This window comes from Lagopus muta, chromosome 2 (assembly GCF_023343835.1).
Source record: "Lagopus muta isolate bLagMut1 chromosome 2, bLagMut1 primary, whole genome shotgun sequence".
NCBI lineage: Eukaryota > Metazoa > Chordata > Aves > Galliformes > Phasianidae > Lagopus > Lagopus muta.
Window position 1 is genome coordinate 75,298,492 of NC_064434.1, and position 20,876 is coordinate 75,319,367.

Sequence of the window (20,876 nt, forward strand, 5' to 3'; positions counted from 1 at the left end):
ACAGACAAGGCAGAAAACCAGCACGGCTGAACAAGGACCCGCTGGTCACGCTGGGGGAAAAAAGGAAAAGTACAAGCAGTGAAGCAGGGACGGATGGCCTGGGAAAAATACAGGGATACTGTCCTAATGTGCAGGGATGGGTTCAGGAATGCCAAGGCGCAGAAGGAATTAAACTTGGCAAGGAATGTGAACCACAAAAAGGGTTTCTTCAGTTACTTTGAGCAGAAGGGACAGGCAAGAGTGTACTCCCTCTGATAAATGGAAAGGGAGAACTGGCTCCTCAGACATGGAGAAGGCTAAGGTACTTAATAAGTTCCTCGCCTAAGCCTTAACAGGCATTCTCACGCTTCTCATGTCCCTGAACTTCTAAGCGGGAGTCAGGGGAGCAAAATTCCTCCCACTGCAAGAGTAGAACAAGTTCAAGACCATTTCATGAAGCTGAATGTGTACAAGCCTACGGTGCCTGATGACATGCATCCCAAGATTCTGAAGGAACTGTCCGATCTGGTTGCCAAATCACTTTCCATCATATTTAAGAAATCGTGGCTGTCAGGCAAAACCCCTGTGACTAGAAAAAGGAAAATATCGCTCCCATATTAAAGAAAGGGAGAAAGGAAGACCTGGAGAACTACAGGACACTGAGCCTCACCTCTGTACTTGGGAAGATCATGGAGCAGATCATCCAAGGAAACACATCAAGGTACATGCAAGATGTGGAGGTGATCTAAGATGGCCGACATGGCTTCACCAAGGGCAGACTGTGCCTCACTAATCTGGTGGCCTTCTATGATGAGGCCAGGCTCTTCTTGGCAGTGTGCAGCTATAAGACAAGAAGCAATAGCCTAAAACTTGAACACAGGAAGTTCCATACAAACATGCAAAAGAATTTCTTTACAGTAAGGATGAAGGAACACTGGAACAAGTTGCCCAGAGAGGTCGTGGAGTTTCCTTCTCTGGAACTGTTCAAGATCCATGAATGCCCATCTATTCAACCTATTGTAGGGAACCTGCTTTAGCAAGGGAGCTGAACTCGATCTCTTGAGGCTCCTTCCAACCCCTGCAATTCTGTGATTCTGTGAAGAACTCTCTGAGGGCAGCCCTGCAAAGAAGGACTTGTGGGTTCTAATGGACAAAAAGCTGGACACAAGCCAGCAGTGTGTGCTTGCAACCCAGAAGCCCAACAGTATCCTGGCCCGCATCAAAAGAGGGCTGTCCAGCAGGGAGAGGGAGGTGATTGTTCTACTCTGCCCTTGTGAGGCCCCATCTGGAGTACTGTGTTCAGTACCGCCTGAGGCCCCCAGTACAGGAGGGATAGAGAGTTGTTGGAGCAGGTCCAGAAGAGGGCCACTAAGATGATCAGAGGGATGAAGCACCTCTCCTATGAAGAAAGGTTGAGGGAGCTGGGCTTGGAGAAGAGAAGGTTCCAGGTAGACCTCATTGTGGTCTTCTAGTACTTGAAGAGAGCTTAAAAGCAGGAGGGAGACTGACTTTTTACATGGTCTGATCATAAATGGACAAGGGCAATGGCTTTAAACTAGAAGAAGGAAGATCTAGGCTAGATGTTAGGAAGAAATTTTTACTTAGAGGGTGGTGAGGTGCTGGAACAGGTTGCTCAGAGAGACTGTGGATGCCCCATTTCTGGAAGCATTCAAAGCCTGGTAGAGTGGGATCCTGAATAGCATGACCTACTAGTTGGCATCCCTGACCATTGCAGGAGAGTTGGAACTAAGTGATCTTCATGGTCCTCTCCAACCTAAGCCAATCTGTGATTCTATGAATAAAGCCAAATCATAGTATTGACCTCAAGAGGACAGGTGCATTCAGTGGGAAGACACAGTACATCTAACCAGAAAAACAGAATGGAATATTTTAGTGAGATACGCCATCTCATATCTCCCATACGTACTTGTGCTTTAAAAAAGTTAATTCTTGAGAGGGTGTTTATGTTTACTGAAAGAAGAAAAGCTAATAAACACCATAAAACAAATTATAACAAACATATTGCTTTCTGTGCCAAAAAGAACACATTAAGAAGACTAAAAGGAAAATCTAAGACAGTAAAGCTGAAAAAAGCTCCAAAGCAGGCTTCTATTCAAATTTTAACACTTTGGAGACATGTCATGACATAGTTTTGGCTTATTTGAACATACTCATCCCACTTGCAAGCAGTTCGCAGACTAGATATAAGCTCAGATTATATTTTACAGAAGCTGACTTATAAATTGTTCAAATAACTGTTCAGAAGTGCTTGGAATGTCAGAATTCTGCATACTGACTACTGAGCAATCCCAGCTGAGACTGTTGAAAATTGTGCATAACCAATACTGAAAAAGAAACAAAAATAACATTCTCACCGTTCCTCCGGAGTGTCTACGTGGAACGTCCTCTCTATGACAGTGGTCCATTGAAGACATCTGATAATAAATGTGTTTGGCTTTGGTCGCTCTGTTTTCATTAGCTGACATTCTAGAGAAATACATTATATTTCACTCTTTATGTTTTCCAGGTAATGTGTGAAACGCAAATTACTTAGATAAGATACATATAGTTTATATATACCTAGTCAGCACATAAAAGAAAATATAGAACACCAATATAACCATGGGCTTGAACATAAGGTAGAAGAAATAAGTCAGAGGTATTAATGGAACTTGTACTGTTCCCCATACAAAATGTCATCTCCATTTGCAAATTAGGTCTATTACAAAGGTGAGAATATTATATCCCAGATTGCTCCAGTAGGGCAAGGTAACAGCAGTAGCCAAAGGCACAGTTTTCCATCTGTACCTGGCAGGAGTATGATGTTTTTCCTTCAATGGTAATCATGCCGCAATTACAAGGGTACCATCACCTCACGATTAGATTTATTGTAAAATATCCTATCTGGGAGAATTCAGATGCTGAAATCAGTCTGATTATTAAACATAGAATTACCATCCACATGCCCACTGGGGCTGCCCCAGGAAGCCGGCTTGTTGTTCTTAGCACTCCAAGGCGGAAACAGGCCTATCTAGGCTGTTTCCCTCAAATATTTCTTTAAGCACTTCCTACAATTCCCCAAAATAGTAATTTCAAATCTCTGCAAGCAAACTAATTTTTCCAAGCATTTTAGGAAATAATTTTAGCATTGTTTCTTGTCCTTCCAACCAATTTATTCTCTTCTTCAAGCAGCTATTTCTTTTAGACATCTGAAGACTATTTTGTCTCTCTTCAGTCTTCCCTGGCCTAAATCAATTAAGCCAGTCACAGGTTGCTCACAGGTTGTGCTTTCATATCCCAGATCTTTCCTGACACAGAAATCCAGACACACAGCAGACAATCTTCAATTCCTCTGTCACAAGAGCACAACACTGTTAATTCAGTGGTTTGGTAAGACTTGATGTTTGATGTTAGATTTTACAACATTGCACTCTACACTAAAACATTACATTTGTATGATGCAAAACACTGACCTACACTGACCAACTAATTTTTTTTATTTGTGCAAACATGATTTTATTTATTTACTTATTTTGTGAAGTTAAGGTTACTTTGTCAAAAGAGTGATTTGCTTTCCTGCAGCTACCATAAATCTAACACAAACATCATAGCCCGGGTTCTGGTAATTCAACAAGAATGTGATATAAAGTGACTGATCCAGTAAACAAAATCAATCAATGATGAAAACAGCAAATGATTTCCTGTTCATCTAGGACCAACTGTAACTTTCTTTTTATAGAGCTCCAACCTACCAGCTAGCCCACACCTTTCCCTGATGAAGTTGATGGCATTGACTATAACTTAACATAAAACCTTGCCCTTCATTCTTAGAGAAATACATTTTATTTACTCAAGATAATCTCAGCATTTTACAGAAGTCATGTTATATGGCTTGTACCACTTTTCAAGGCAGTTTGTTCTTTCACAGAAGTACTTTATCTTGGCTTTTTTTTCCACAAATTCAGAGTCCTGACACCTCAACTATCACCCATAATTTTACAGAAATATGTTTTAAATATTGTCTAAGGAACTGCATCAGCTCAAGTGAATTTCTAAATACTCGACATTACTTTGGTGCCTGCTAGCCTGTTTCACTTTTCCCTCTTACACCTGTTGTGTTAATTGTACAAATGGCATACTCACAGCAGACCTTCTGAAATGCAGATACAAACTGAAAATACAATAAAGCAATTCTCTTTTATATTACTAATGTATAACAAGCTTAATGCCTTTGCTCAAGGTATTAATTTGCATACCTGAAGATCTAAAGAACACTATCTCAGAAGTGGCCTTTGACTGTTATCAAGCATTATCAGACTTACTTGTGCTGCATCCTCAACAGACACAGGGAAGTTCTGACATCAGAGGGTTCTTTGTGATTTAAGAACTTAATTTAAGAACTGTAGCACAAGGTGACATGTTTTGTTTTGTTTTGCTTTTTAAAGGAAAGTGTTACAGTAGGATGGACACAGGAAGAGGGAACTTCACACAAAAGGTGGAAGAGAACCAAGGACAAAAGCAGATGAAGGGAATGTAGGGACCTTGATGAAGTGAAGCTACTTAGAATATATAGTAGGGTCACAGCTGGGTGCAAATACTGTGAGATCAAAGGAACTCCTTTCCTCAGGCATACAGTTGAAGCCCAAGTTACGACAGTGATGGGGGCTCTAGGAAGAATACACTATTTGTTTTCTTAAAATTCTCAATTGCAGCTTTAAGAAATGCACAGGACTACTTTTATAACAGAAGAGAATGCACGCATGTCTGTTCTAGGATTACCTGGTCCTACCCCTGACTAAACCATTCTCTCGCCTTTAATCCTATCACACTTCAATCACATAGGTTGAAACTTCCTTTGCTCGATGTTTGCCTAAAGCTGCACACTGCTGGAAAATACTACATTTTGGAGACAAGACTTAAAACTTGGCAAACCAAGACTTTTGATATCCTTCCAGTATTCCTATGAAAATGTAACAACTGTCCATTCTATCTGTTCTTTTCTCTGCAAGAGAGGAAAGAGCGCAGGGGAGATTGGTTAAAAAAAAAAAAATTGCAATAACACTTACTAAACCATAAATTTCTTAAAAATCTGTGCAGTAATCCAGAGGCTACAGCTATCTCGTATCCATATATCTGCTGAACAGAAAGCTCTTTCTCCTATGTTTGTATTGGCTCTTGCTACCCTCAGACAGTACAAAAAGGAAGCTACCCAGTTAAGGTAAAATCCAATCCATACAGCAAAAATAATTTAAAGAAGAGACATCAGAACAAAAGCCAGGGAAGAAAGGCAAAAGAGTATAAATGGCAAAGGAGAAAGACTGCAACTTGTGTGGAAAACAAACACTAGGGGGATAGAAGGCTCATTAAGATCAGCAGCAAGAAATAGCAGCTAGAATGGAGAGACTGCAAGACAGAACTAGAGAACTTGTTAGTCAAAAGACCAGTTTGCATAATTAATATATTATCTATATTTTTTTGTATGTTTGTATATTCATCCATGTAAGTCTGTACCAAGCTATACACATATTACTGGCACTACATATTAATTTTTCTTCAGAGATTTCTCAAAGTGATGATGTGCCTCATTAATAAGAACAACTACTTTAGCTCTGGATACATATACTAAGATCTGAAATATCACAGAATCCTTAACTCTCACAGATTTTCATTACAGATGATCAACAAGATCAATTAAATATAATAAAAAATGCTGTGGCAAATAAAAAAGGAAATGAGACATTAAAAAAATGCCATTTGAATATGTTACAAGGATGCTACTCAAAAATAATATCAAGCAAAGCTTACAGAGCTTTTCGAAATATTCTATTAAATGTGGCTAAATATATAATTTCCTTTTATAAGGAAAAGTGAATTCATAAATGTCCTCAATTACTGAAACAAAAAAGAAGGGGAGAACTAGTGTATTTCTGAAAGTGGTGTGTGCTACTCAGCCTGCTGAAGTACATAAAAGTAACTGAAGTCTGCTGATATTTAGTCACTCACATGTTTCACAGGCTGCTGTATACAAATGTACGGGATAAACAACATTCCTACCACGACTGCAACATGAATAAAAATTTGTTTGTGCATGTCTTTCACCTAAGGGTAAGAAAATAAATAAATCTATTAAGATGAATAAGTACTCTAATACACACTTACTGCTAATTACCAAAATATTTTTCTACTAATTACTGGAAAAAAATGTAGTAGTTTTAGACAGAATAGTTTGGAAACTACAAAAGCATACAAGAATGAGTGAAACTGGCTACTGAAAGCTGGCTCAGAAAGCTTGAGTGATAGTTGGGTCATTACCAAAAGGAGGGAACACTCTACCATAATGTCTTCAAGTTTGCTACTATACATAAACATATGTAATTAAAGGGCTGAATCTCAACTCCAAACAGTTGGAAGTCTAAATTATCATTCAAAAAAGATGAGTAAGCCAGTAAACAGACAGACTCAACTTTGTGTTCTTGTATGCTAGCCATCTACAACTTGGAATTACACATTTTAATCCTAAAGCTTTCTGTTTTGCTTGGGATTAAACATCAGTCATGAAAAATTTCCCCCTTAATATTAGAGGGGATACAAAGCCTTGAGGCAGAACATTTGTTCAAAGCAGCACAATACAAAATCAGTTACAGAAATCAACAACTCAGTTCCAACAACTTTGTAGTAGTTGGTTGGCCATTTTTGGATCTGTATAATAAATGGAAAAATGAAATAGAACCAGAATAAAGAATGGAATGCAAGTTTCTCAATTATTGATTTTTTTCTTTTAATTAAAAAAGGAGGTTAACCAGATGTTAATTTTATCTCCATATCCACAAACAATCTGATAATTCTAAAATGTTAGGCTATCTTTTCCAAATAAAATGTACTATCTAAATTAAATAGTTATGCTAGTTAAACTCTCCTGAGCAGCTCTAACTACAAACTGTATTTCAAAACGTTCTGTTTACTTTACACCATTCTGAACCACAGATGACAAAGTTTGCTTGAAGCTGTAATTACTCTGCAAAGCTGGGAAGCCAATTAGAGGGCCTGAAACCTGCCAGTTCCAAAAAAAAAAAAAAAAAAAAAAAAAAAAGCACAGATCATCTGTTCAGATTTTATTAAAAAGTTTAAAGTTTGAATTCTATAACTTTAACCATATAATCACCAGTGTTCTTTTCCTAAATGCACTAATTCAGCATTAAAAAAAGAAAAACAAAGAAGGAATACTAATATTGTATTACTATTTCATATAAGGAAGCTTTCATCTTCAGCACAATTTGTTGGTAGAGTTAGACAAGAATGTTAAACATATAAAAAGCCATAAAAAATTTCACCAAAAAATGAACAGAAGGTTGCATATGTGAGAAATTATTTCTAATGCAAACTGTGTTTCAGCACAAAGAAAAACTTCCTATGATTATCATATGATATAAAATAAAAGTATTGAACTGCTGATGGCATTTTTTAGAATGCATATGCATTTTTACTTATCTAGGGAGATATTTATATGCAGATGTTTACACCTAGTATATCTAGCTATCTATTTACATTACAATTTAATCTTTAATTTCTTATTTTCCTCTAAGTTTTTCCTTCATAAGATAAACACTTCACTATCCCAACCTTTGCTTTAGTACTGACTCCAGTTAGCTTTCTTTCTCATGTTAAGATACACTGTTCACACGACCTTTTTTCATTACTGCTACTCTATGTATTCTGAATCTAGTTTTCTCTAATGACTTGTGTTAGGAAAGTAGCAGAATTAATATATAATTTACTTACCACTGACACAGATAGGCAAGTTTTAGCTCACATATGAAATGCTGTGACTTTAACATGTATATGTATATACAGAAATATATATTTATACACACACATCCTCTTAGATTTGTCTTCTCCTGATTCTCCCACACATCTATACACACCATCTTATTTCTCTGAGGCTTTCCAAAAGGCCCTCTCTCCTCAAGTCTCCTCTTTTCTCACTACATTTTATTTATTTATGTGCAACATTACCCATTAAAACAAGACTGGTGATGTAACAATGTATGTGAATAGTTTAATATCCTTTCTTTGGTCCCCAAAAATGCAATCTTCTCCTAAAAATGTCATCCTCCAAACTGCTCCAGAGGTAGTTGTTTCCCATTGTCCCTTTGATTATAACACACTTCTCTTTGCACTCCCCATCTTCTGCACAGCCTTAGCACATAAGCAGTAAGATTTCAACATGGACTACCCCCACAGCCTACTCTCATCCTCTTTATCACTCTTTATTCAGTATCCAAATGATCATTCATATCACTCATCCTCCCTGCGTTCCATTTCTGAAAACCATTCATAATTTCTTTCTTTTTAGTGAAGAAATTCTTCTTTAAATCCTCCTTAAAAATCTACTTCACCACGATGTCTTAAAAACAGGAAGCAAGAAGGAGAAAAAGAGTAAAAATCTAACCTGGACAGTAGATAAGTTGTTAATGCGCTGAGACCACTGTCTATAGTATAGGCTAGTACTGCCTCATTGTTTTATCATACTCCCCCCATCTGTTTGCATCCATCTGCTATCCCTTGTTTTATATTTGGAATTTTAGTATTTTGGAGCAGGAACTGACTTTTTGTTCCGTATGGGTAGAAATCCCACTCCTGTGGTGCTTGGCTCATGACTCGAACTTGTATGTGCTTTGATGCTATAACGACAACAACATATATGACTGAATAATAAACACCCAAAAAAAAAGATTACTTTCCTTGAAACTGAAAAAGACCATTCACCATGCTGGGAAGTCATTTATTTACAGCACTCCAGAAAATACTGAAGTAGTGCCCTTGCCTTTCTATCATGACAATTAGTTTGCTAGTCACCCTTTCAAGCAAAGAGAGAGAATGAAAATGAGAGATCTCCACATGGTATTGCCAGGCTTTGCCTGAGGTTTTTCTTGTCTTCACAGAAGACAGTAACATAACATATCCCTCTCTCTTACATATTAACATCTCAATTTCGTTTATGCAAATCAATGTATCACACCAGGATAAAAAGACCTGACAGTATACTTTTTAACTTGCCATGCTTATACCAGGCCCTACTTAGAGATAGCTGGGGATTACAGAATGGTAAACTGGTGTCTGAGAAAGCACTGTCCAAGAGCTTCTCTAAAAGTAATGCCTCCTATTTTATAATGTTGGCCTATGACATCAGAGGCACATGTTGGTGGCACAGCAGTAGAGGTTGAACCATCCCACCAATGTTCCATTTTGCTGCTGTACTATCATGCTCTTTCTAACTGTTGTTTCCACGGAAATAAACAGGAGGCATACTTCTGGAGTGACCTCAGTAAAACTAAAGGATAAGTCTGAGGAACTCATCCTTATTCGTGACCCAAGCTAACAAGTGAATCCAAACTTCTAAGTCAAATGACTGAATACCAACTATGCCACCTAAAAACAGTTCATAAGGTACTTTGTAAATCTCTCAATTCTGGACTGACGGGTCCAGTTTTCCAGAAACACAAACATACATACATCCAACAGTAACACTGCTAACACATTCGAGTTTAAATTTCCATAGATACATTTGTGTATTCAGCAAATTATATACACAGTGCTTTTTTTCTCCCCAAAATTATTTGCAGCCTTGAATGAATATTATTTATTCAATTGTACTGTTATTACTTTGGATTTAAATCTGTGCTGTAATTATAAGAAACTAGTTGGACGTGTATCTGTGTGTTCACGTCATCTACTGCTATGACAACCAAAAACACCTAGGATTTTAAATTCAAATCTCATTGAAAAGTTAACTGTGGAGTTCCTGGAAAAAAGTCATTCCTAATGGCACTGTATCTTCATGGATAAGTTGGTATATACATGTATATGTATTTTCTATTCATTTCTTCCTATTCATTATTCCCTGAAAACACTTCAATTTTTCTGTTTTTTATATTCTTAAATCCCCAAAATAATAAACCTTGTCTCTGGCCAATTTAAAGATTAAGATTAGTAAAAAGTAGCACAAATTTTACATTCAGAGTAGCCAGGGTTCATCGGTGATAATTTCTGTAGTGAAGAAAAATAAAATTAAGAAAAAGCATTTTGTAGAAAGTATCTTCTAGCAATAACTTGAATTTATTTCACCTGTATCACAGAGTACTTGAAAAGTAAAATATTTCAAGATACCACAAAAATTCCAAGTGACATCATTTTTGGCCGAAGTTCAAAGGCTACCACTAAAGGGATGTATCTCTTTCCAATTATTCTCCACATGAAGATCAAAATGAAGGCAAAAGGCCAGTTCATGCAGATACCTCAACCCAAATGTGCTATGTGATCACTTGCATACTCATTGCACGTGTGAGAACTTTTTTTAGTGCTGGCTTTCAGTGGTTTCTCTTTTGTGTTTGTTTTTTTTTGTTGCTGTTGTTTGTTGTTGTTGTTGTTGTTGTTTGTTTTTAGTTGGGTTTTTTGTTGGTTTTTTTTAAAATTAGTAAAGACACAAAAGCTCCTCAAACAGAATTGGAAAGAACCATCACTTCTTCCCATCTCAGACCAAGGTGGTATACACAAAGCAGTATTGATTCTGCTTCAACAGCACTGGACCACTTAGAAACAGTGTTGTGAGATCATGCTGATCTTTTCTGGGACCTCTAGGGGTATAAATCCTGCCATGGGGACATCCAGAGTACTGTTGGTTTTTTTTTTTTCAAAAGAAGCCTAATATAGGCCTTTGCCTATACCAAGAAGTTACAGCAATTGAATCAAAAATATTTTTAGACTGGTTCTGACTGCATTAATGTCTAAGCAAAAAACAATTTAAATTAACATATTTTGAGGTGGGCAGGAATGCACACCCACTCCATTACCATGACTCAGTCAATCAACAGTGTCTCTTGAAGCTCCAGTAACTTGATTACTTGCAACTGCTTCTCTATACCTAAAAAGAGCTAAGGCTGACTTTGAACTAGTCTCTGAATTGGACTCTATATGGTATAAAATACAGTAACTCCGTAGGAGAGAAACCAAAGTGATTCCAGCACATGACCTGGTATCATCAGACAGATTTGTTCACCCTGCCACAAGCTCTGGCAGCTCAGCAGTCACAGCAAAGAGAACTCACTACTGGTGCTCACATGCACCAGAAGGCTGCTCTGGAGAGGTGAGGGCTCTGCCTGGGGGCCTCAAAGAACAGCCACCAATGGGCCAGTACCAAATCTTCCCACTTTATCCAGCCCATCTCCACCATACCCCCCGGTCAACTCCACCTAGCGTACTTACGGTCCAGCAAGAGATCGCTCACCGCCATTTCAGTCCCACACAGTTTCCCTGCCTTAATAAAGGAATATTCAGCACTGGAAGCACTGGAAGCAGGTTATAAAATATTTTTGTCAGGCCTTTCTCTCATTCACAGGATTCACAAGGGAATACACTGGCTACAAAGGATCAGGGAGAGAAAAGTGCTCAGCTGTGGGGTTTTGACCGTATTTCTTGGAAGAAACCTTTCTTGGAAGAAATCAGGCAGCAACTATTCGGAAAACGATACGGTATCTGGGAAAGTCTTCTGAGCTTGGTAGCAGGAGTGGAAGGGAGTCATTCTGTTGGGTAAATATCTGTGTGATCAAAATAACTGGTGCAACAGGGTGGGTGTAGAATTTTAAACCACAGAACAAGTATCATACAAAGCAGAAAGGTACAAACTTTCCAGTGTTCAACTCAAACAGTACAAAAATAATACCATGGCCTTGGCCTTCTCTGCTTAAATAACAAGCTGTAAGTAAGAGCCAAAGATGTCTATCAATGTGGACTGAGACCACATTCTCACTTTACAGATAGCTACAAAGATTACGTGAAGATAGGACTATAAAGACATATCTTTAAGTCCCTGCCAACCTAATCAAGATGGTATTAACAGTGATCTCACACTCCATCTGCCTGGCTAGTAATTTATGAAAAATGTACTTCACTATTACAGGAAAAATATGCTGCACTGCTTGTGGCTGCAAACCTACTGCAGCAGCTCAGGAACTCAGGGATTGCAGACCATAAAGCCCGTTGTTGAGATTTACCAGGTACTGCAGATGAGATCCGATTCAGTCATACAGAGTGTTGTTTTGTTTGTTTGTTTGCCCTACTGATGATCTCATTGTCAGACAGATAAAATATCTGACCAAAAGCAGTCCTTTGCAATTCAGAGTAGAATACTATTCTCGCCTTATCTTTTCAGCCCTTCCACGTTATATAATTCTGTACTTCTTATTCAAGATAAAATCAAACATATTTAATTAAAGTTAAAAACTGGAATCTTATTAAAAAAAAAAAAAAATCTTATTCCAGAACATTTTACTTTCTACATTGCAATCTCCACATAGATACTTGGCTAAAATTTTATGGGATTATTTTTGTGAGGGAAAAGCTCTCGCTATTCTTGCTCTCCTCAGCAGTTATTTCTTATTAAATCACTGCTTCTCCTGCCAGAAAACAGAAAAACTCATCTCCTTTCCTAATACTGTAATTCTTTAATTAATACTACAAGTTCCTTCCTTTAGCTTACATAGTCTAAGTATCTGACCTACAGTACTTGCAAGGACTCCTGTCGTTTCTGGAAACAAAAAAAATTATCCAATTCCCATCAAAACAAAGTTCAGGGGCAGCACTCTAATTTAGCATTATAGAAGATGACCTCTTGGTATCAGAAAAAAGAGTTCAACATCAGTATCAAAACATTGGAACTAATTGTTAATTATTTCTTCACTTGCCAGAACTACTTTTTGGATCATCCTTCTCACTGCAGTGGAAAAGGAAGACTAGATATGCAATGAAGAGCACAGTAAAGCAGGGCAAAAAAAAAACTGCTGTAATTCTACAGATTTTCTTTCCCTTGGTCATAGGTCAAGAAGTATCTAGGAAACTACTAACTGCTATAAATGAATGGGTTATACAGTCAGAGGAATGGCTAAAGAATAACATCCTATGAGTTGGTCAGTGCTAGGTCTACCAACTCTCATGAACAACTTAAAGGCATCACTGCTTTTAGCACTGCATAGCAACAAGGTAAAATGAGTCTCAAATATTCAAAGGCTTGTAAACTCAATATCATTTGTAAGATTTCTACCATCATCAGAATGTGCAAGGTTATTCTCCTCCAATTGTAGGATTGGAGCCCAAGATTAATTCCTTCAGTAATGCAAATAAAGGAAATTCTTTCCCTACATACACCTGCTCTTGTGGCTCCAACATTCTCCTTTAAAACTAAACAGTGCCATTTATTGTATTGCAGTACACTGAACACGTTTTGAAAGAAGTTGGTTACATATTCTAATATTCATTCCTTCAGAAGTTTATAGCCATAATATACACAAATCTTACACTCGGAGATTTTTTCTCCTTCGCTTAGCTCTACAAATATTTTCATTTCTGTTCAAAAATATTCTATCAATCTCACAACCCGAAAAAAAACCTACTAACTTGTCTTCTAAAAACATTTTTGAAAAAGAAAAAAGCACAATGTCTTTATTTTATCCAACAGATTCATACTTTATAGCTTTGCTAATATATGCAAATTATCTGATTGCTCAAAATTACTGACTAACCAGGCTGGAGAGCTGATTACCTGATTATCCAAGAGAAAAATAATTTAGCACAATTTTGTGCCATTTGACAGTCTAGATAATTTTCTAATTAATTTGAGTTTTCAAGTGAATTCAGAGATACTACCAAAAAATAAAGAGGGCAGTGGTATGAATACAAGTAAGCTTTCTAAGGATTTTCATCTTACAACAATCATTTATGAAATGTTATTGTTACTAATTTAGATAGAAATAAAAACAAAAATTGAGGACTTAGATTTTAAAAATAACCCACTTATGATAAAATCTTTAATGCCATTTGTAAGAAAATCTTGTAGAGCCGGACACGAGACTGGGGGGTACCAGCCTGACAGAAGGCATCAAACCTGCACTGTTATCAATAAATTCCAAAGTACGCATTCAGCAAAATGTAACAGATATTTTTTCAGTATGCTAAGAGAATAATAAATACTGGAAATACATACTTGCCACTGAAAAGTTGTTGAGTGGATATGGCAGATCCACATCCTGGGGCTTCTCCTTATAGCCTATGAAAGAACCATCTGTCTTTAGCAGGAAATATCTTGGCCGCCAGTTTTTTATATATTCTCCTAAATGAGAAAAAAAATGTGTTCATTAGTACTGTGGAGGAAAAAAAAAACCAACTAGATATTAAAAAACATATCATCAATGTCTATTATACTAAAAATTGTACCGAAATCTTTCCAGATGTTTTCAACTTACAAAGGAAACTAACTTCCTCCAACAGAAGAGAAAATATAATTGCAATTGAAAACCTGGACTGTAGAAGGATGCCTCTGTAATAAGGAGCTACATGCACTGTACTATATTCTGTACACCGAAATTTCATTACACCAGTCTCTTCCCAGTCCCCCATTTTTGTATATGTAAACAGTCTGAAATTTGGTGTAGGTGAAAGTAAGCACTACAGCTCCACTTACAATAACGAAAGTAAATGTCAGTTACTACAATGTAGAACAATCACCCTGCTAAACCAAAGCAAAAATCATTAAGTTCATTTAAATATAAACTATCAGCAAGAAGACTGAGGGTATCCAATCCAGTTACCTTTTACAAGATAAGTCAACCAATAAACACACCATCTCCACTTTCACCCTACTCAAGTTGGAAAGGAAGGTTCTGCAAGCCGTGAGGTATTCAGGAACAGAAACATTAAGAACAAGACAGAAGAGAGTTGGTAGCTTAAACAATTTTGTTTAAGAGTGAAAAATCTCTAAATTGCAATATTTCGTCATATCAAAACCTCATCAGTAATTGTACTCATGTGTACTACTCAGGTAAGTACAGGTGCATTTAGACTAGCCCATCTTTCCCCATCTTTGACTTCTATCAACTTTGCAGAACAAGTAATGTACATACAACTCCCAACTAAGATTTTAAATGAGATACTGTTTAATCATTGCACAAGATAATATTTTAAAAAGTGTATGTACCAATACAAAATTTCCAAATTTCCTCAAAAGTAATTACACTTATTACACTTATTACACACTTGTAAACTTCATGCTAAAATACTGCTCTGAATCTCTTAAGATTATATCAAAGTGTCACTGTGAAATAAGAATCATGACCTACTTGTATTAACCTTAAAAAACACAATTTCAAGTTCAGTAAGGCTGAAACTGAAAAATTATTTCAATTTCTCAGTTTGCAAAATGCTCAGAACTTACTAAATTTACTATAGAACAGGGGCTGCACTGGCCCTTGGCTAAACCCAATCCTTGAGAAGTGTTTTGTAACTCATCCGTTAACTTTACCTTTTAGACAATTCAGAAGTTAGAAGAGATGACATTCATCTGACCCTGAGATTGTTCTGTTAGAAGCCAGTCTGTTTTCTGGCCCTCAAAACTTCAGCAAAACTTCTGGCGGCAAAACTTCTAGCTCCAGATAACAGGGCACCTGCTTTGTGTTGTTATCGAGAGATTTTCCATTTTAATATAAGTAGAAAAAAAATTGAAACAGCTCAGAATGTTACTTCATTTGACCACAAAAAAAAAAAAAGGGGGGGGAGAGGGGGTTAAGCACCAGATACACTTGTCTAGACTCGGAACTTCCTACCTCTAGTCTCTGACTTCCTACCTCAAGTCTCTGTGCTAGATCAGTTGGAAACATCTACACTGACATAGCTGGCCTGAAATGATTTCACATTGGGAAAATCTGACCTCAAATTAACCAAAAAAAAAAAAAAAAAATCTTGAGAAAAGAAATGTAACATTAACACCAATAACAGTGAAAAACTGTATCGTTACATGAAAACATATGGATGCTTCTTTAATTATGTTTGCTGAATAATTGAAAATAATAAATATAGGCCTAACTAAAGGAATGATTCTTAAGAATGTTTCAAATATCTCCTATAAAAAAAAATTGCAGAAATATGCCCGGATCAAAGAGTTGAAGCCATACACATCATATCACCCAATATGAGTTTAAAAAATATTAGCATTCTAGTGCCTTTCTTAACGTTGAAAAGTTCATAATGAATCTTACATAAGGTTCTCATATACTACTTGTTTCCAGGAGACTGCTATGATAGACAGTGCCTGTTGGTTTAAAATCTATAAAGACTTTAGGCTTCCCTGGAAGGTGCATTCACTGGGAAGGAGGCAGCTAAAACAACAGAAAACTTGCTCAAGGGCAGCACCCAATAAGGACAGAACAAAAGTACAGTCAAGCCAGGTCAGCCATTCAAAGTTTCCTTCCTTTCTATAAGGAACAAGCTGCAAAGAGGTAAGCAGACTCTCCAAGAGTTAGGGATGATAGGGTAAGAACGCTAATTAGTCACCTCAGGAAATAAACAGAAACTACTACTAACTCCTACTATTAACATAGACACTGTCTGGAATCAAACTTATTATAAAAAAAAAAGAGATCATTTCAGCAGCTGCCCGTAGAGACACTTATTCCCTTCTCTTCTTAAGGCAACATTTCATGTTGCACTTAACTTCTACTAGATACTCAAAGTCTCAGAATCAGAAAACTGAATAGATTTTTGGTCATCTAATCAGTTTTGCAGTCAACATCTTGCTTAGAGAAAAACCATTAGAGGAGTATGACAAGTACTTCCAAGTACTTCTCTGAAGAGTGAAGGTATCAATACTGAATGGCACGTAATGCCAGATTGTCCATGAGCACTGCTGTATTTCTGTCTCTGCCCTGCAAACTATAGCAAGACACAGGATGCACAGCTTACAATGGCAGATCCAAAAGTAACACCTCCTATTTTATTCTGTTGGTTCACAACGTGAGAGGCAGATGTTGGTGGTATGGCAATAGAGGCTGAATCTTCCCACCAATGCTCCAATCTTCCATTACCATTTAATTCCATTTAATTGCCATGTGACAGATGGCAGCAGAGAGTCAGTCTGATGAAATGGCATCTGACACAGCAATGCATACAAAGTAAAGGTGTGAAACTGAATTCCTCCATGCAAAAAAAATTGCATCCATTGGCATTCATTGACGCTTGTTGAACACTGGTGGAGACCAAACAGTGGATGTGAGCACAGCAAGGCAATGGGTGGTGCTTTTTAAGCAACCCATGTAAATGCAATAGTTGATTCAGAAGTATCCTGTGTATTTCATTCACATACATTTTTCTTTGAAGAGTATTTCCCCTAAATGTTTCCCCAAAATGAATCAAAGTAACACCACCTTTTCAAGACTTCTGTACAGACACCAAAAATACACACATACATACACACACAGATAAACATTTTAAAAATGCCATTTTTTCCTCGAAATGACCAACAATCAAATCATTCTGCAACAGATATACAGGAATACTTATCATCTGCTCTTTATTTATTTTATAACTTAATTAACAAATGGTTGAACACTTTTGAAGAATAAAATAAACAGTAATATCAGTGAGCAGTTCACTTAACTGCTTAAGTGGTTTAATGACACTCAGGATAAAGTCTAGGTGCCCTCTTATGACTGAATTCCTTCTATACAATCTGCTTAAGGACAGAAAAACATTTTATTCGATACTTCTTAATAGATATGTTTACTGAATTGCTTTAAAAGATATATCCTCTACACACAAAAAGAATAGTAAAACACAGCTGAGTATTGGGAAAGAAAAAACAAGTTAGTGTGACTTCTAAGTTACGAGCCCTATATAAAACAAACCAAACTAAAATATTTTACAGTATAAGCAGTATTCAATTACTCTAAGTATGTTTGCGGTATTTGCTTCCCAAATACTTAAGGGAAAGTGAAGGAGAAGGGGAAGAAAAGGGAAAGAAAGAGCAAGAGCAAGAGAAAGAGAAAATGGGAATGTGAAAAGGGAAAAGGAAGAAGCAAGAAGGAAGAAGCAAGAAGCAAGAAGGAAGAAGGGGAAAAAGGGAAAAAGGAAAAAAGGAAAAAGAAAAGAAATAAAAAGAAAAAAAGAAAAAAAAGGGGAATGGGGAAGGGGGGAAGAGAGAAAGGAGAAGAGAGAAGGGAGAAGAAACTCCAGTCTACATTTGGCAATTCAGTAACTCAAGTGAAAAGAAATTCTATGAGAAAGGAGAAGTCCACACAGGCTAACCAAAACCCAAGACATCCTGACAACTTAATGACACATAGCTGTAGCACTTGAAAAAGCACTGGATCCACCATAGAGAATTAATCAGTTTGTACCCGACTTCCTGCTGAGTTAATGTAAGCTAAATTATTATTTTGCTTAAATTTACACCCTTGTAAGTTGAAAACCATGTTTTCTTAGAGTATGTTTATTAGACTGTAAGAAGAGGCCTCTAATTTCAACCACTGCAGCAAAGAAAGCAGAGTAATTCATACACATCTTTAATTCCAGTCAGTTTTTAAAGCTGCTTGAGAAAAGTAGCAGTAGAGTATGCATCTCAGATACACAGACAATAAATGCATGCACATAATAAACAAAATACAAACTGAGAACCTGTTTTGGGTTGTGAGGGCATGCTTTTTTTAGTAACTATGGTAGAACACACTCCAAATAGGAAATATGATGGCACAGCACTCTTGACACACATGAAAATACAATCTGATCTTCATGCAAAATCCACACTCATAAAATGCAACTCTTTAATTCATGTTGTATTTAATAATACACTGGATAACAACAGTAACAAATAACACTTAATGAAGGTGTGTTTAGAACACGACCCTTTTGGCCAGCTCTATACTTGCCAACTGCAACCTTAATAAATTGTTTGCCTTTGACAGTCACAAGAATCCAGCCTTCATGTTTCAGAAAACACGTTTATTCTAGAAATGCAATGTCTGTAGTTCTAATCGTACTGAAGATCCCACAAAGAAGAGTTATCTAGGAAATCACATGAGTGTTCACCACACCCGTGCTGGATAAGCACATCACTACGAGTTCGTAATTGCTTCATTTCACCTCAGGACTCAAAGCATCTCTTCAAACACACACTTCACCTCAGACTCAATGGTTGCTATTTTCAGTCTCATCCATTTGTAACCCTGAGTACATGGAAGCTTAGAAATTCTTAAAAACTTTTTCAGTGATGAATTAATCTTATTATTAATAAAAATAAGCAAGCTTTAAAAGAGCACTTTTGCAAAACGTCTACATTTTTTAATATGTAAATGGTTTTAGAGGTGTGAAGGAAATGTCTTTAACATACAGTGCTGATAAGCAACAGAAACCTGAGTTCAAAAACTTGCTTGCTTAAAAGAAGCAACAGCTGCCACACAGACATAAGTGAGATTTAAGGGAAGGGGGGGAAAAAAAAACCCTCCAAGTAGAGAACACAAAAAAAAATCTGCCTCTTGTCTGTGTCATCAATTTACTACAGCAGCTTTAACAAAGATAATACACAAATACCGTTCTCCTCACTGTGTTGGCTTTTTTCTTGTTATTTGTTTAGAGGCACCTCTGCGTTAAATCAGAGTGTAGTTCCCCTGTACTAGCATTTAATTGTTACGAACAAACTGAATGTTTAAGAACATTAAACAAAATTATAAAAAATATAATTAATCATATACATACGCAGGTTTTCTTTAAAAGGAACAACTTTAATAAATGCTGGGTCAAGTGAAATACCAGAAGCAGTGCCAGTGGTTTTGAGATTGAATTTACTTACCTTGGCCCTCTGAGGGCAGTGTTACCTAACGCACGATTAAAAGCAGCAGCAGGCTGTGTGACTAAGTCAGTAGAGACCAGCACATGTAAAACACTCCTGTTTAATATTTACTTACCTGTGATTTCATGACAATAAATATGCAATACAGTTCAAAGCTACTGTAAAAAAGAAATGCTTCTTCAAAAAATATACCTGTCCTCATGATTCATTACAAGCTCTCCAATATGGCACAATATGTAACATTGTGCAAAAAGCTTTAACAAAATCTTACTGCACATCAAAAACATTAAATCACACAGTTTAACCCAACACGCATTAGCATTTGAAAAACTATTTTTATTATGTACTCCCTCTTAAAAATTTTCCAGCACTGCAAAGAAAAGAGGAATTTGGAACTAAGTCTTTGATTCTGTCTCTTACACTGTGAGACAGTGATTACTTATTTATACTGTTTTCCCGCAGCTCCCAGTAACGTTAAATGACATTTTAAGCACATCTGTACTTAAGTTAGACAAATGAATTTTTTCAGTCACAAGGATGGAATGGGAAACATTTCAAGCTGTGTGTGGGCATCAGCCTATACCACAGCTAAGCTTCCATGACACCTCCCGCAAACTGGGGAACAGTTTCCAAACACAAGGTAGTTGTATAAGCAGAATGCCTTGCTAAGATAGGCGACACCTGAGGACGCCTGAACTTTCTCATGACATCGCAGCAGCCCAATGTAGTTAAGAAGATTGCATGTTCTGCTTTTCACAGCCACGTGGTCAGAGAGCAGTGAAAACTACACGGATGTTCAGATTTTGCAGATTTTGCAGAGCAAGCAGGCTCAGGAACACACCCCAAAAATTACTCAGCTGAGCAAGAGAAGAAGAAAGCTGGGACAACCCTCTCCTTCATGGCGGCCAAGGAGCACTGAACAGCAACAAACAAGAGGTCTATTTTTTCTTAAGCAGCAGCAGGTTGTGCTCAAAACCAAAAGCTGCCACAGGTAAAGCAGACAAGTTTCAAGCAAAGGTGGAATCTCACAAGGGTGAAGCCATCAAGCAACTGTCCATGGTCTCAGCATGCTTCTCTGCATCTACAGCTGCAGGAAGAACCATGCTCTCAATGGGACAAGCCTCTCTTCTTCTATTGCAGGGTATGGTTCCTCTCAGGCTTTGAATGCAACCTACAAGTGTTTGAGTGAGGGGTTTGTTAGGGCTTACATCACCACTCACCCTCATCTTCT

At 37.1% G+C, this 20,876-nt stretch overlaps 1 protein-coding gene across 3 annotated transcripts in view; it reads right to left on the bottom strand.

Annotated features, from left to right (window-relative positions):
- The window catches only part of AKT3 (AKT serine/threonine kinase 3), a 146,992-nt gene that overhangs the window by 54,361 nt on the left and 71,755 nt on the right, over positions 1-20,876 (bottom strand). For all 3 annotated transcript variants that reach the window (XM_048937587.1, XM_048937588.1, XM_048937589.1), the window contains exons 3-4: positions 14,015-14,140; positions 2,355-2,466 (exon numbers count right to left, since the gene is read on the bottom strand). In XM_048937587.1, coding sequence (XP_048793544.1) covers positions 2,355-2,466; positions 14,015-14,140 — 238 coding nt within the window. The remainder of the gene's footprint in view (positions 1-2,354; positions 2,467-14,014; positions 14,141-20,876) is intronic.